Raw genomic sequence first — 18,428 nt, forward strand, 5'->3', positions numbered from 1 at the left:
ACTTACAGACCTTTAGGGCAATGAGTCGAACATGCCCACCGAGTTTCGTTCCGATCGACTTCCATTAACCTTGTCAAATAGGTGCTTAAAGTTGTTTGGCCAATGGCGGCCATGTTTTTTAAGATAAGTGAAAATTCCTCATAGAGCACTTGTGCCACATTGGGCCATATCAATTTTCAAGTTGATTGGATCAACGGTTGCTTAGTTATAGCCATTTGATTTTTTTTCATCCTGTAGCGCCACCAAGTGGCAGATATGGAAAAAAAATAATAATTTGACTAAAGTTTTTGTTCATGCATATGAGTTCTGAGTTTGGTGAAGATATCTCATTTTGTTCCAGAGTTATAGCCTTTTTCGTAAAATTGGTCCACGAATTTGAATGTTTTGGGTCACCTGGTTTTTTGTTCAGTCTTGATCAAACCACTGCAATAATATTCTCTGGACTCTCTAGATCAATAATTTTCAAAAATATGTTGCATTTTGTCTTTTGGTTAGCTATAAGAGGTCATTTAGGAAAGGGCCGTGGCCACATGTAACCTAAAGCCTATAAAACTGAAACAAAAACTCAAAACTTTATGAAACTTGGTTATAACATGTGAAAGATGACCCACCAAGCATGCAAAGTTTCATTAAGATCAGAAAATAGCTGGTGCTATAACAGGTAAAATGGCCTAAAAAACAAAAGATTTCTGTTGTGAATGGCATTAAACTGCAAAAAAAAGGGGTAATATAATCACACATGCATTAGATCTGTATTTTTTCTAAACAATCATGCAAAATTTAACAGAGATTAGGTAAAAAAGAACACTGTAATATTTATAAAGCTTCAAAACCCAGTGTTGAATAAAAAATTGCAATTATAACCACTAGATGTCACCGGAAGACCACTAATGAGCTCACTAAAGACTAAAACGTTACAGTTTATGGGCTTGTTGAGGGATTCATCTAGAAAAAATGTATATTACTATTATTTAATATTACTGTTCAAGCATTTCAGATCACATTGAGTCAAAGTTTACCAATTTATTCATACAGATATATCTAATGTTTATAATTATGCCAGATTATGATTGCAATGAAACCTGAAAAATGACATAGAAGCCCATAAAAACAGAAGACTTGCAATAGGTTTTATCACCCATCATTTATTTTAATTATCTATATATATAACAAAATGTGTGCATCTGTGTGTGGGTTTAAGCGTGCTTATTGAGTATTAATATAGTAGTTTAAACATTTCATGTTTGTGTGTGTCTGTAATTCTGTTCTATTCTTTTACTGTCAGCCATATCTAGGTTATTTAAAATCAGTGCAGTACTATTATCTAGACTGTGAAATTATACATAAATTGCGTATGCTTCTTTGGAATGAAATTGAGACAACATATAACAGTTATAAAGGTTAAAGAGACAGTGTTGTATGATAAATTGCATTTACGACCACTAGATGTCACTGGAAGACCACTAATGGGCTCACTAAAGACTGAAACATTACAGTTCATTGTCTCGATGATTGATTCATCTAGAAAAATATATATTACTATTATTTAATATTACTGTTCAAGCATTTAAGATCACATTGAGTGAAAGTTCAACAATTTATTCATACATGTATATCAAATGTTTACTATTATGTCAGAATATGAATGCAATGAAACCTGACATAGAAATGTAAGAAAAGAAGTCTTTCTGTGAGTTGTGTGTCACCTATAATTTATTTCAAATATCTACATACAACAAAATGTGTGGGCATGTACTTCTCTGTGTGTGTGTGTGTGTGTGTGTGTGTAATCATGCTTATTGATTATTCATATAATAGTTGAACTATTTCATTTCTGTGTGTGAGTGTCTGTGAGCCTATTCTCCATGTTAGACAATGGCACACACAAGTTTGGCTTAATTACAACAAAGCTTTGCAGAGATATAGCCTCAGACTCATTTTGTGAAGATGCCTGACATCTGAAGCAGCGCTGTACAAAAACGGTTTCGTCTATTGACACGAAATCCATAACTTTTTGTCAGCACGGTCTGAAGATGATCTGATTCAATTTTGGTGAAAATCAGACAAACGGTTGAGGATGAGTTTTAAAAAAAAGGTTTTCAACATGAATCAAAATGGCGGACAGGAAGTTTTGCTTAATATGACATAATTGGTATGTATGTTGTCGGCATGTCCCAAGGAACATTTTGAGACGTTTCATGATAATAGGCTAATGCAATCAAAAGTTATTAGCATTATTGGAAATGTAATAATTAGCAGTTATTGATTGGTTTATTACTCTTGACCAATTGGTGGCGCTGTGACCAAAATGATGTGGCGTGTTCAATGTGATGTGACAATGTCACATATTAAGTTTTGTGTAAATATCTCCAACCTTTGCAGAGATACAGCCTCAGATGCAGTTTGGCATCTTTCCAGCAAATTCGTTGGTACGCTAATTGAAAACGGTTACGTGTATCGACACAAATTCCATAACTTTTTGCCAGCATGGTCTGAAGATGATCCAAATCAAATTTGGTGAAAATCTGAGCAACGGTCTAGGAGGAGTTCGAAAAAGTAGGTTTTCAACATGAATCAAAATGGCGGACAGGAAATGTTGCCAAAATTGACAAATGGGGTATCGGTGTTCTCGGCATGACCCAAGGAATCTATCAACATCAGCTTTGTTACAATAGGCTAATGTATGCAAAAGTTATTAGCATTTTTCGAAAAATCGTTATAACTATTGACCACAAGGTGGCGCTGCCCCCAATTTTTTTGTGTACATTCAGGGCATGGAGCAGGACATTTTTGTAATTATTTGCGAAACGATACGGAACTTCATTCTTAAGATACAGCAATTTACAACTAAATTCAAAATGGCCGACGCCCAAAATGGCCGAATTGGGAAAATTCGGTATCATTCGACTCGGAATGATGCACTGAATCTAAAGACACCACTTTTGTGATTTTTGGCAAAACCGTTCAGAAGTTATGAGCAAAAACATGCATTTTTCATATCTCCTGACCACTAGGGGGCACAGCGCCGAAACACTGCAGGTAGTCCCAGGGAATGGTTGTTATAAGACCCACCAAGATTGGTCTCAATAGGCCAAACCGTTGCGGAGATATAGCCTCACGTTCACGTTTGCGTGCTTTTCGAAGAATTCGTTCATGTGCTATTCGGAAACGGTTTGAGAAATCAACTTGAATTCCATAACTTTTTGCCAGCATAGTCTGAAGATTATCTGATTCAATTTTCGTGACAATCGGTGCAACGGCCTAGGACGAGTTCGAAAAAGTAGGTTTTACGAACAATTGACGATAGCGAAAAAACTAAACCTTGCGATTTTTGAATTTCGGTGTCCATTCGACTCGGCATGAGCCAAGGAATCACAGGAAAAAAGAATTTCCATTTTGTGGCTTACGGTTCAAGAGTTATTTGCGTCAAGTTTTTGAAAGTTTAGACAATTGGTGGCGCTAGAGAGTTTGAGTTAGAGACTTCAAATTTGCTACGGTTAATGTTCAGACAGTCCTCTATTAGTGTGCCAAATTATACAACTTTCCCGCAATCGGTTCTATGGGCTACCATAGACTTGGGGTGGAAGAAGAAGAGGAAGAATAAATATAGCTGCAAGCAGCAATCACGGGGCCAAGCATTCCAGCGGCAACATCAGGAGCTAAGCATATGTAGCATCAGACCAAATGCAACAATGAATAATTAAATTAATAATTGCATGATTGTAATTGAAATGGCTGAAAATCGTTAATAAAAGTTCCACAGCGAGGAGCTAAGCATGGCATGGAGCATCAGACCAAATGCAACGAGTAAGAAAAGCAATTATTGGAAGAGTGTAATTGAAACAGCCAGTAAAACTCCAGTAAAATGATGCATTATCATTTTTGGAAAATAGGTGGCGCTGTAATCAAATCGCTTTGTTGTGTTCTGTGGGAGGTGACAATGTTGTGGGCAATTTCTTTCAAAATACTTACAGACCTTTAGGGCAATGAGTCGAACATGCCCACCGAGTTTCGTTCCGATCGACTTCCATTAACCTTGTCAAATAGGTGCTTAAAGTTGTTTGGCCAATGGCGGCCATGTTTTTTAAGATAAGTGAAATTCCTCATAGAGCACTTGTGCCACATTGGGCCATATCAATTTTCAAGTTGATTGGATCAACGGTTGCTTAGTTATAGCCATTTGATTTTTTTTTTCATCCTGTAGCGCCACCAAGTGGCAGATATGGAAAAAAAATAATAATTTGACTAAAGTTTTTGTTCATGCATATGAGTTCTGAGTTTGGTGAAGATATCTCATTTTGTTCCCGAGTTATAGCCTTTTTCGTAAAATTGGTCCACGAATTTGAATGTTTTGGGTCACCTGGTTTTTTGTTCAGTCTTGATCAAACCACTGCAATAATATTCTCTGGACTCTCTAGATCAATAATTTTCAAAAATATGTTGCATTTTGTCCTTTGGTTAGCTATAAGAGGTCATTTAGGAAAGGGCCGTGGCCACATGTAACCTAAAGCCTATAAAACTGAAACAAAAACTCAAAACTTTATGAAACTTGGTTATAACATGTGAAAGATGACCCACCAAGCATGCAAAGTTTCATTAAGATCAGAAAATAGCTGGTGCTATAACAGTTAAAATGGCCTAAAAAACAAAAGATTTCTGTTGTGAATGGCATTAAACTGCAAAAAAAAGGGGTAATATAATCACACATGCATTAGATCTGTATTTTTTCTAAACAATCATGCAAAATTTAACAGAGATTAGGTAAAAAAGAACACTGTAATATTTATAAAGCTTCAAAACCCAGTGTTGAATAAAAAATTGCAATTATTACCACTAGATGTCACCGGAAGACCACTAATGAGCTCACTAAAGACTAAAACATTACAGTTTATGGGCTTGTTGAGGGATTCATCTAGAAAAAAATTATATTACTATTATTTAATATTACTGTTCAAGCATTTCAGATCACACTGAGTCAAAGTTTACCAATTTATTCATACAGATATATCTAATGTTTATAATTATGCCAGATTATGATTGCAATGAAACCTGAAAAATGACATAGAAGCCCATAAAAACAGAAGACTTGCAATAGGTTTTATCACCCATCATTTATTTTAATTATCTATATATATAACAAAATGTGTGCATCTGTGTGTGGGTTTAAGCATGCTTATTGAGTATTAATATAGTAGTTTAAACATTTCATGTTTGTGTGTGTCTGTAATTCTGTTCTATTCTTTTACTGTCAGCCATATCTAGGTTATTTAAAATCAGTGCAGTACTATTATCTAGACTGTGAAATTATACATAAATTGCGTATGCTTCTTTGGAATGAAATTAAGACAACATATAACAGTTATAAAGGTTAAAGAGACAGTGTTGTATGATAAATTGCATTTACGACCACTAGATGTCACCGGAAGACCACTAATGGGCTCACTAAAGACTAAAACATTACAGTTCATTGTCTCGATGATTGATTCATCTAGAAAAATATATATTACTATTATTTAATATTACTGTTCAAGCATTTAAGATCACATTGAGTGAAAGTTCAACAATTTATTCATACATGTATATCAAATGTTTACTATTATGTCAGAATATGAATGCAATGAAACCTGACATAGAAATGTAAGAAAAGAAGTCTTTCTGTGAGTTGTGTGTCACCTATAATTTATTTCAAATATCTACATACAACAAAATGTGTGGGCATGTACTTCTCTGTGTGTGTGTGTGTGTGTGTGTGTGTGTGTGTGTACTCATGCTTATTGATTATTCATATAATAGTTGAACCATTTCATTTCTGTGTGTGAGTGTCTGTGAGCCTATTATCCATGTTAGACAATGGCACACACAAGTTTGGCTTAATTACAACAAAGCTTTGCAGAGATATAGCCTCAGACTCATTTTGTGAAGATGCCTGACATCTGAAGCAGCGCTGTACAAAAACGGTTTCGTCTATTGACACGAAATCCATAACTTTTTGTCAGCACGGTCTGAAGATGATCTGATTCAATTTTGGTGAAAATCAGACAAACGGTTGAGGATGAGTTTAAAAAAAAAGGTTTTCAACATGAATCAAAATGGCGGACAGGAAGTTTTGCTTAATATGACATAATTGGTATGTATGTTGTCGGCATGTCCCAAGGAACATTTTGAGACATGTTTCATGATAATAGGCTAATGCAATCAAAAGTTATTAGCATTATTGGAAATGTAATAATTAGCGGTTATTGATTGGTTTATTACTCTTGACCAATAGGTGGCGCTGTGACCAAAATGATGTGGCGTGGTCAATGTGATGTGACAATGTCACATATTAAGTTTTGTGTAAATATCTCCAACCTTTGCAGAGATACAGCCTCAGATGCAGTTTGGCATCTTTCCAGCAAATTCGTTGGTACGCTAATTGAAAACGGTTACGTGTATCGACACAAATTCCATAACTTTTTGCCAGCATGGTCTGAAGATGATCCAAATCAAATTTGGTGAAAATCTGAGCAACGGTCTAGGAGGAGTTCGAAAAAGTAGGTTTTCAACATGAATCAAAATGGCGGACAGGAAATGTTGCCAAAATTGACAAATGGGGTATCGGTGTTCTCGGCATGACCCAAGGAATCTATCAACATCAGTTTTGTTACAATAGGCTAATGTATGCAAAAGTTATTAGCATTTTTCGAAAAATCGTTATAACTATTGACCACAAGGTGGCGCTGCCCCCAATTTTTTTGTGTACATTCAGGGCATGGAGCCGGACATTTTTGTAATTATTTGCGAAACGATACGGAACTTCATTCTTAAGATACAGCAATTTACAACTAAATTCAAAATGGCCGACGCCCAAAATGGCCGAATTGGGAAAATTCGGTATCATTCGACTCGGAATGATGCACTGAATCTAAAGACACCACTTTTGTGATTTTTGGCAAAACCGTTCAGAAGTTATGAGCAAAAACATGCATTTTTCATATCTCCTGACCACTAGGGGGCACAGCGCCGAAACACTGCAGGTAGTCCCAGGGAATGGTTGTTATAAGACCCACCAAGATTGGTCTCAATAGGCCAAACCGTTGCGGAGATATAGCCTCACGTTCACGTTTGCGTGCTTTTCGAAGAATTCGTTCATGAGCTATTCGGAAACGGTTTGAGAAATCAACTTGAATTCCATAACTTTTTGCCAGCATAGTCTGAAGATTATCTGATTCAATTTTCGTGACAATCGGTGCAACGGCCTAGGACGAGTTCGAAAAAGTAGGTTTTACGAACAATTGACGATAGCGAAAAAACTAAACCTTGCGATTTTTGAATTTCGGTGTCCATTCGACTCGGCATGAGCCAAGGAATCACAGGAAAAAAGAATTTCCATTTTGTGGCTTACGGTTCAAGAGTTATTTGCGTCAAGTTTTTGAAAGTTTAGACAATTGGTGGCGCTAGAGAGTTTGAGTTAGAGACTTCAAATTTGCTACGGTTAATGTTCAGACAGTCCTCTATTAGTGTGCCAAATTATACAACTTTCCCGCAATCGGTTCTATGGGCTACCATAGACTTGGGGTGGAAGAAGAAGAGGAAGAATAAATATAGCTGCAAGCAGCAATCACGGGGCCAAGCATTCCAGCGGCAACATCAGGAGCTAAGCATATGTAGCATCAGACCAAATGCAACAATGAATAATTAAATTAATAATTGCATGATTGTAATTGAAATGGCTGAAAATCGTTAATAAAAGTTCCACAGCGAGGAGCTAAGCATGGCATGGAGCATCAGACCAAATGCAACGAGTAAGAAAAGCAATTATTGGAAGAGTGTAATTGAAACAGCCAGTAAAACTCCAGTAAAATGATGCATTATCATTTTTGGAAAATAGGTGGCGCTGTAATCAAATCGCTTTGTTGTGTTCTGTGGGAGGTGACAATGTTGTGGGCAATTTCTTTCAAAATACTTACAGACCTTTAGGGCAATGAGTCGAACATGCCCACCGAGTTTCGTTCCGATCGACTTCCATTAACCTTGTCAAATAGGTGCTTAAAGTTGTTTGGCCAATGGCGGCCATGTTTTTTAAGATAAGTGAAATTCCTCATAGAGCACTTGTGCCACATTGGGCCATATCAATTTTCAAGTTGATTGGATCAACGGTTGCTTAGTTATAGCCATTTGATTTTTTTTTTCATCCTGTAGCGCCACCAAGTGGCAGATATGGAAAAAAAATAATAATTTGACTAAAGTTTTTGTTCATGCATATGAGTTCTGAGTTTGGTGAAGATATCTCATTTTGTTCCCGAGTTATAGCCTTTTTCGTAAAATTGGTCCACGAATTTGAATGTTTTGGGTCACCTGGTTTTTTGTTCAGTCTTGATCAAACCACTGCAATAATATTCTCTGGACTCTCTAGATCAATAATTTTCAAAAATATGTTGCATTTTGTCCTTTGGTTAGCTATAAGAGGTCATTTAGGAAAGGGCCGTGGCCACATGTAACCTAAAGCCTATAAAACTGAAACAAAAACTCAAAACTTTATGAAACTTGGTTATAACATGTGAAAGATGACCCACCAAGCATGCAAAGTTTCATTAAGATCAGAAAATAGCTGGTGCTATAACAGTTAAAATGGCCTAAAAAACAAAAGATTTCTGTTGTGAATGGCATTAAACTGCAAAAAAAAGGGGTAATATAATCACACATGCATTAGATCTGTATTTTTTCTAAACAATCATGCAAAATTTAACAGAGATTAGGTAAAAAAGAACACTGTAATATTTATAAAGCTTCAAAACCCAGTGTTGAATAAAAAATTGCAATTATTACCACTAGATGTCACCGGAAGACCACTAATGAGCTCACTAAAGACTAAAACATTACAGTTTATGGGCTTGTTGAGGGATTCATCTAGAAAAAAATTATATTACTATTATTTAATATTACTGTTCAAGCATTTCAGATCACACTGAGTCAAAGTTTACCAATTTATTCATACAGATATATCTAATGTTTATAATTATGCCAGATTATGATTGCAATGAAACCTGAAAAATGACATAGAAGCCCATAAAAACAGAAGACTTGCAATAGGTTTTATCACCCATCATTTATTTTAATTATCTATATATATAACAAAATGTGTGCATCTGTGTGTGGGTTTAAGCATGCTTATTGAGTATTAATATAGTAGTTTAAACATTTCATGTTTGTGTGTGTCTGTAATTCTGTTCTATTCTTTTACTGTCAGCCATATCTAGGTTATTTAAAATCAGTGCAGTACTATTATCTAGACTGTGAAATTATACATAAATTGCGTATGCTTCTTTGGAATGAAATTAAGACAACATATAACAGTTATAAAGGTTAAAGAGACAGTGTTGTATGATAAATTGCATTTACGACCACTAGATGTCACCGGAAGACCACTAATGGGCTCACTAAAGACTAAAACATTACAGTTCATTGTCTCGATGATTGATTCATCTAGAAAAATATATATTACTATTATTTAATATTACTGTTCAAGCATTTAAGATCACATTGAGTGAAAGTTCAACAATTTATTCATACATGTATATCAAATGTTTACTATTATGTCAGAATATGAATGCAATGAAACCTGACATAGAAATGTAAGAAAAGAAGTCTTTCTGTGAGTTGTGTGTCACCTATAATTTATTTCAAATATCTACATACAACAAAATGTGTGGGCATGTACTTCTCTCTGTGTGTGTGTGTGTGTGTGTGTGTGTACTCATGCTTATTGATTATTCATATAATAGTTGAACCATTTCATTTCTGTGTGTGAGTGTCTGTGAGCCTATTATCCATGTTAGACAATGGCACACACAAGTTTGGCTTAATTACAACAAAGCTTTGCAGAGATATAGCCTCAGACTCATTTTGTGAAGATGCCTGACATCTGAAGCAGCGCTGTACAAAAACGGTTTCGTCTATTGACACGAAATCCATAACTTTTTGTCAGCACGGTCTGAAGATGATCTGATTCAATTTTGGTGAAAATCAGACAAACGGTTGAGGATGAGTTTAAAAAAAAAGGTTTTCAACATGAATCAAAATGGCGGACAGGAAGTTTTGCTTAATATGACATAATTGGTATGTATGTTGTCGGCATGTCCCAAGGAACATTTTGAGACATGTTTCATGATAATAGGCTAATGCAATCAAAAGTTATTAGCATTATTGGAAATGTAATAATTAGCGGTTATTGATTGGTTTATTACTCTTGACCAATAGGTGGCGCTGTGACCAAAATGATGTGGCGTGGTCAATGTGATGTGACAATGTCACATATTAAGTTTTGTGTAAATATCTCCAACCTTTGCAGAGATACAGCCTCAGATGCAGTTTGGCATCTTTCCAGCAAATTCGTTGGTACGCTAATTGAAAACGGTTACGTGTATCGACACAAATTCCATAACTTTTTGCCAGCATGGTCTGAAGATGATCCAAATCAAATTTGGTGAAAATCTGAGCAACGGTCTAGGAGGAGTTCGAAAAAGTAGGTTTTCAACATGAATCAAAATGGCGGACAGGAAATTTTGCCAAAATTGACAAATGGGGTATCGGTGTTCTCGGCATGACCCAAGGAATCTATCAACATCAGTTTTGTTACAATAGGCTAATGTATGCAAAAGTTATTAGCATTTTTCGAAAAATCGTTATAACTATTGACCACAAGGTGGCGCTGCCCCCAATTTTTTTGTGTACATTCAGGGCATGGAGCCGGACATTTTTGTAATTATTTGCGAAACGATACGGAACTTCATTCTTAAGATACAGCAATTTACAACTAAATTCAAAATGGCCGACGCCCAAAATGGCCGAATTGGGAAAATTCGGTATCATTCGACTCGGAATGATGCACTGAATCTAAAGACACCACTTTTGTGATTTTTGGCAAAACCGTTCAGAAGTTATGAGCAAAAACATGCATTTTTCATATCTCCTGACCACTAGGGGGCACAGCGCCGAAACACTGCAGGTAGTCCCAGGGAATGGTTGTTATAAGACCCACCAAGATTGGTCTCAATAGGCCAAACCGTTGCGGAGATATAGCCTCACGTTCACGTTTGCGTGCTTTTCCAAGAATTCGTTCATGAGCTATTCGGAAACGGTTTGAGAAATCAACTTGAATTCCATAACTTTTTGCCAGCATGGTCTGAAGATTATCTGATTCAATTTTCGTGACAATCGGTGCAACGGCCTAGGACGAGTTTGAAAAAGTAGGTTTTAGGAACAATTGACGATAGCGAAAAAACTAAACCTTGCGATTTTTGAATTTCGGTGTCCATTCGACTCGGCATGAGCCAAGGAATCACAGGAAAAAAGAATTTTCATTTTGTGGCTTATGGTTCAAGAGTTATTAGCATCAAGTTTTTGAAAGTTTAGACAATTGGTGGCGCTAGAGAGTTTGAGTTAGAGACTTCAAATTTGCTACGGTTAATGTTCAGACAGTCCTCTATTAGTGTGCCAAATTATACAACTTTCCCGCAATCGGTTCTATGGGCTACCATAGACTTGGGGTGGAAGAAGAAGAATAATAACGCCAACAAACACAATAGGTGCCTTCGCACCTTCGGTGCTTGGCCCCTAATAATAACGCCAACAAACACAATAGGTGCCTTCGCACCTTCGGTGCTTGGCCCCTAATAACGCCAACGATTACAATAGGTGCCTACGCACCTTCGGTGCTTGGCCCCTAATAATAATACAATAGGTGCCTCGCACCTTCGGTGCTTGGCCCCTAATAATAATAATAAGAACGCCAACAAAAACAATAGGTGCCTCCCACCTTCAGTGCTTGGCCCCTAATTAAAGCTGCAAGCAGCGATGTACGGGCCCTCGCACCTGGGCTCAGCGGCAGTGAGTGGCTTTAGTAAATAGGTGAGCGGTGAGAAATATGCGTTTAAACTCATAAATATATGTTGGATATATCAATGTTTATTCCATATATGTGCCAATCTTTGTGTTGCCAGCAGGTGGCGCTATCATTATAATGGAATATTGGCCTTCGTGTGTTTTCAGGGCAGGACTCTTATCGAACATTTGAAGTTTGGGGAAGATTGATCATTTTATGCCTGAGTTACAACAACTTCTCTTGCTGTGGCGAGACATCAAATTTTTTCTTGGCGTTATCGACACGCCCTTTAACAAAAACTCAAGATCTCCACAATTTAACATTGCACAGGCCTTTAGATTAGACTGACCACAAAAAATACATTAATGTCAAAAGATTTCTAGGAGTAGTTTGTCGCAGCGTAAAACATGTCACTTCAACTAATGTTGAAAACCTACTTTTTCGAACAACTCCTAGACCGTTTGTCTGATTTTCACCAAATGTGACGTGGAACATCTTCTGACCCCACTGGCCAAAAGTTATGGATTTTGTGTTGATATACGAAACGGTTCTCATTTAGCGCATCAACAAATTTGCTGGAAGGATGCCAAAATGCATTTGAGGCTGTATCTCAAAAAAGCTTTGACATATTTGCACCAAACTTTGTATGTGTCATTGTCACCTCACACTGACCATGCCACATCAATTTGGTAACAGCGCCACCTATTAGCCAAGAGTAATTAACCATTCATTAACCTCCAATTATGAAATTTCCGAAAATGCTAATTGATTCATTTTTAAACGAGTCAATGATTCAGTGAGCCATTTATAAAACGGTTACCTCCTCCATTTATTGAATGAATCAGCCGTTTGAACAAATCTGTTGAATCAGTGATTCACTCATTAATACGGTGACTTGTCACCCCCTACTGGTTGTTTAATATCATATTTAAAAGTATCATTGCATTTTTCCAACATTTCATATTTTGTATGTCAAAAAGTAAAACATTAATCTAATAACCATAATTTGTTCATTTGGACAGGTGGAGTTTGTTGATACTGATTTCATTTTAATAATAACAACAACCTTAACGTTTTATTGTTCTAACGTAATGTATTGATCACGTGAGAATTCAACATAAATGTAGACATCTACATTTAATCAGTTTAGGAAAAGATTTTCCTTTATAAAGTGTAACAGCAATCAATTTAAGGCAAATATCAAAAAATATACTGATTAAAGTAATACTGATAGAGCACTGATGAGACCGTTTCAGAATAAATTACATTTGTGCCAAAAAACAAACAAACATTTTTTTTCCCCGTACAAGTATACTTTTTTACTCTGATAAGTGAATGATTGATTTACTTGTCCGAAGGACAAGCTCATGTAAAAGCTTAATGTGGAGCCCTGTATTAGCAATGTTATTGCTGTGAGTTTCATCCTCTTTTAATATTCATTTTTGTAATGTTGTTATTGTTTGTCTTATCCTTATTGTTACTATGCACTTAAAATGGTTTGAGATGGATAGAAATGTCATCGCTGAGTGAGTTTAGTCTTTTTCAAAATTCACGTTCGCAGTGTAGCTATATTGTTTGATGTTTTTTCATTGATACGGTCTTCACTTCTAGTGTTTTTCTTATTTAGATTCAATATTTTACCTAGTAGTGATATTGCTGTGAATTTCATGATTTTCAATATTGGTTTTCAAAATGTACTTAAGTAAATATGCTTTAAAATCATAAGTTACTAGCAAACTCTTAACAGCAAGGTAAATTAGTGTTAGTATTTTCTAAGTAATAACTGTCCATATATTGCACTTGACAAACTGAAAATTTTAGGGGCACAACCAGAAAATTTAGGGGCGCACACCATAAATCAACATGCTAACCAAATCTACTAATTTCCACTGTATTGCTAATAAATACTTTAATAGATGCAGAAATTACAATGTGCTGTTTCAAATTCAGTGTCACATTTTATTCTGCACTTTTGAAGATGCAACAACAAGGTAAACTGACAGCACCATCGCTGTCATGACAGTACAAATAGTAAACAAAATTCCATACACTCAGAATAAAAAATGTGCATAGTAAAAAAGTTTGTGTGCATGCTGTATCGTTGTTGTATGTTTCGTTAAGTTTTAAGCCGTTCTTCCTTTGAAGGTCGAGCTGGCTTTTGTATTTGGTGAAAGGTAGTTCTAATGCTTATAGTACCTCAGCCATCTGAATTCTTACAGCCAGTCTTCTCGAAAATGGTGAGTGTGGACCAGGGCCGGCCCTGACCAATTTGCTGCCCTAGGCAAGATTTTACCTGGCGCCCCATGCATCACAGCCCATTTCACCCTGTCATTGTGTTCATGCTTTAGCGCATATATATATATAAACTCCAAACTCCACTTTCTGACCATAACCAAACTAACATTTATATTAAAACAAATCACACACCAGAACAAATCAAGCTGGAAACCTGCACAATGTTTCAGGTCCAGCAGAAATACAGATGGACTTCAGACAGCGCAGAGAAATTCATCCATGCCCTGAATTCTGAACAACTGAAGAATCTAATCACTATATTTATGAACAAACAATTTGAAACAACTAAAGATGGTGTTAATTTGGCTACAAATGAAATCAATAACATATTTCAAAAAGCAGCATATATAAGTGAATTGAAAAAGAAAGGCAAAAAATTCATTAAAAAAACACCAAAAGATGAAAAATGGTTTGACTCAGACTGTAAAACATTAAGAAAACAACTTAGAAAATTATCAAATCTGAAACATAAAGAACCATACGACACCAACATAAGAACTGAATACTGTTCAAAACTAAAACAATACAAAGACACAATTAGAGCAAAAAAGCAACACCATCTGAACAAAAGTTTAGAAGAAATAGAACATTCAATAAATCAAAATCAGTTCTGGGATATGTGGAATAATCTGAGCACAACAAAACCACAAGATCTACCAATACAAGACGGAAACATTTGGACACAACACTTTGAAAAATTGTATCAAGAAATCCCACCAAAACAACTCAATGACAATTATGATCTGATCAAACAAAATCTACAAACTTATGAAGACACTATTAAAAATAATCAAAATCCACTTGACTTCCCAATTACATTTAAAGAATTGACAAACAAACTCAAAAGCCTAAAATGTAAGAAATCTTGTGGTCCTGACAGCATTCTAGGTGAAATGCTGAAACACAGCACACCTGAGCTTCAGACAGCTGTGCTCAAATTATTCAACACTGTTCTTAGTTCAGGCTGCTTTCCTGACATCTGGAGCCGAGGACTCATTACCCCTATTCACAAGAGTGGAGACAGATTGGACCCGAATAATTTCAGAGGCATCTGTGTGAGCAGTAATCTGGGGAAGTTATTTAGCAGTATTTTAAACCATAGAATGGTAAACTTCCTTAACGAGCACAATGTCCTGAGCCCGAGTCAGATTGGCTTCCTTCCAAATCACAGAACGACTGACCACATTTACACCCTACACACCCTAATCAATAAACACGTAAAACAGACCCAAAACGGAAAAATATTTGCATGCTTTGTCGATTTCAAAAAAGCATTTGATTCTATTTGGCACGACGGATTATACTATAAACTTTTACAAAGTGGTGTAGGGGGTAAAGTTTTTGACATTATAAAATCAATGTATTCGAACAACAAATGTGCGATCCGAATTGGCAACAAACATACAGAATTCTTCACCCAGAAAAGAGGAGTGCGGCAGGGCTGTAGTCTGAGTCCAACTCTGTTCAACATTTACATCAATGAGTTAGCGGTGCAGTTGGAACAGTCTACAGCCCCTGGACTCTCTCTACAAGACAAGAACATCAAGCTATTGCTGTACGCAGATGATCTGGTGCTGCTGTCCTCCACCCCACAGGGACTACAGCAGCAGCTGGACCTGCTGGACAACTACTGCCAGAACTGGGCCCTGGCAGTAAACCTCAACAAGACCAACATTATGGTCTTCCAGAAGAAGCCCAGGTGTCAGGAACACAGACACCAGTTCAGTCTAGGCAGCACCGCTCTAGAACACACGATGCAGTACACTTACCTCGGTCTGACCCTCACTGCATCGGGGAGTTTCAGTTCGGCAGTGAATGCTCTCAAAGATAAAGCTCGAAGAGCTCTATATGCAATCAGGAAAAAATTCCAAAATATTGAAATACCGATTCAAATTTGGTGTAAAATCTTTGATAGTGTGCTTCAGCCCATAGCACTGTATGGAAGTGAGGTTTGGGGTCCACTCAGTGATCAGAGCTACACTAGATGGGACAGACATCCAACAGAAGCCCTACACACAGAATTCTGCAAAATGATTCTAAAATTACAAAGAAGAACACCCAATAACGCATGTAGGGCAGAATTAGGCCGATTCCCATTGTTTATCAATATGCAAAAAAGATCCCTCAAATTCTGGATGCATCTGAAATCAAGTCCCACAGAATCGCTTCATTTTAAAGCGCTACAAACCCAAGAACTGAACCCTGAAAAGAGTCCACTCAGTCAGCTAGTTCTGAGACTTACTAACCTGACTAACTCTACTAACACTAACCAGTCTCAGACCAGCACTGCTTCTCACCAAAACATCAAAATCAACCAAATTACCAAACTATCTAAAAATACATATCTGGAACATTGGGATCAAGAAACTAAAACACAAAGTAAATTACAATTCTATCGAACCCTAAAATCTGATTATGAATGTGAAGATTATCTCCAGAGTGTCAGAGACACAAAGCAGAGACGGATCCTGACCAAGTACAGGCTCAGTGAGCACAGTCTAGCCATCGAGACGGGCAGACACCGAAAGAGCTGGTTACCCAGAGAGAGAAGAGTGTGTGCTCACTGTCAGACAGGAGAGATCGAGACAGAGACGCACTTCCTCCTGCACTGTCAGAAATACACCTCCATAAGAGAACTATACTTGAACAAATTCACAAATTTAATACAGAACTTTACAGCAATTAGTGAAACAGAAAAATTAAAAATAATATTAGGAGAGGGACACACAGCAGCACTGGCTGCGAGATACGTGTGGACGTGCCACAGCCTGAGAGACAGCAGGTGAACGTGTGTGTGTGTGTGTGTGTGTGTGTGTGTGACCTCAGTGTGTCTGACCCTATTGTGCACCACAGTGACCCTTAGTATGTTTGTGTATTTCTATGTAAGTTTAAGACTGTGGAATCAAACGTTCACACAAATGTTATAATTTGTTAGTTTAATATTATAAGATGTTATTATAATCAGTTCCATTACTGTGATGTCCATTTTTTTGTTATAATTTATTCTATTTCTTCTATATATGTACACTAAGCTTTGGCAATATTGTATAATTTACATTCATGCCAATAAAGCAATATTGAATTGAATTGAATTGAATTGAATATATATATATATATATATATATATATATATATATATATATATATATATATATATATACATATATACACACACACACACACACACATTACAGCAGAACTGTTTCCAACACTCATTATAAATCATCATATTAGAATGATTTCTAAAGGATCATGTGATAGACTGGATGTCACATGTGACACTGAAGAATGGAGTAATGATGCTGAAAATTCAGCTTTGCATCACAGAAATAAATGATAATTTAAAGTATAATAAATTGAAAACAAATTATTTTAAATTGTAATAATATATCACAATATTAATTTTTTTCTGTATTTTTGATCAAATAAAGGCAGGCTTGATGAGCAGAAGAAACTTCTTTCAAAAACATAAAAAATAGTAATGTTTCCAAACTTTTGGCCTGTACTGTATCCCCCCAAAACTGCACAACTGTAGAGTAAAACATTAATAAAAAAAGTGATAATAAAAAATGCGTCTTAAAACTGACATGATTGTACAAAATCACAGTCTGGGGACTCAGAACTCAGAACAACTGCTAACATTAAGTTTAAGGTAAAAATAACTGCCATGAAATTATAGTATCTTACTCCTATGCAATAAATTGTTCTTTCACTACATCTCTTTACCTCTGTCTTTATCCTGTTCTCCTCTTTTTGGCACTGTATCTATCGCAGACTGTGCTCATTTATAATGTGTCATGTAAATTCGGCCTTCCGTCACAATCAGGAAACTTTCACCGTGTCTAGAACTGGCGCGAGCTGCCAGGCCCGTTTCTACGAGCTGTGTGTTAACAAAAGCAGTGCTGTCTACATTGGATGCGGCGTCGGGCACGCTACACAACAGGTTACCAACAACTGATTGTGCGCGCGCTCTGTTTCTGACGCACTTCAAGCACTCGATGGGCGGGGGAAGATCGAAGAGCCAGACTTTTTTTTTTTTAGCTTTATTTGGAAGTGTTTCGAATTAATGGTTTTTAAATAGTAGCCTATTATAAAAAAAAATATGCAAAAAAAAAAAAAATATTCACTCGTTCACTCATTCTGGTGCCCCTATGGATGAGTGGCGCCCTTAGCATTTGCCTATACAGCGGGCCGGCCCTGGTGCGGACTTTTTTCGCCACACCAACCTCTGACTCTGAATCATCATCTGACGGTGACACTAGACTCTGGC

General features: G+C 36.6%; 1 protein-coding gene across 4 annotated transcripts in view; it reads left to right on the forward strand.

Moving 5' to 3' along the window:
• Window positions 1-18,428, forward strand: part of trmt44 (tRNA methyltransferase 44 homolog) — an 81,201-nt gene that overhangs the window by 45,096 nt on the left and 17,677 nt on the right. The window contains exon 7 of one of the 4 annotated variants that reach the window (XM_052603178.1): window positions 12,031-13,921. The exons of the other annotated variants lie outside the window; for them this stretch is intronic. Coding sequence (XP_052459138.1) covers window positions 12,031-12,072 — 42 coding nt within the window. The 3' untranslated portion in view covers window positions 12,073-13,921. Of the gene's footprint in view, window positions 1-12,030; window positions 13,922-18,428 lie in introns of those variants that run through there. 4 annotated transcript variants of the gene reach the window in all.

Source organism: Carassius gibelio, chromosome A7 (genome assembly GCF_023724105.1).
Source record: "Carassius gibelio isolate Cgi1373 ecotype wild population from Czech Republic chromosome A7, carGib1.2-hapl.c, whole genome shotgun sequence".
NCBI classification, from domain to species: domain Eukaryota; kingdom Metazoa; phylum Chordata; class Actinopteri; order Cypriniformes; family Cyprinidae; genus Carassius; species Carassius gibelio.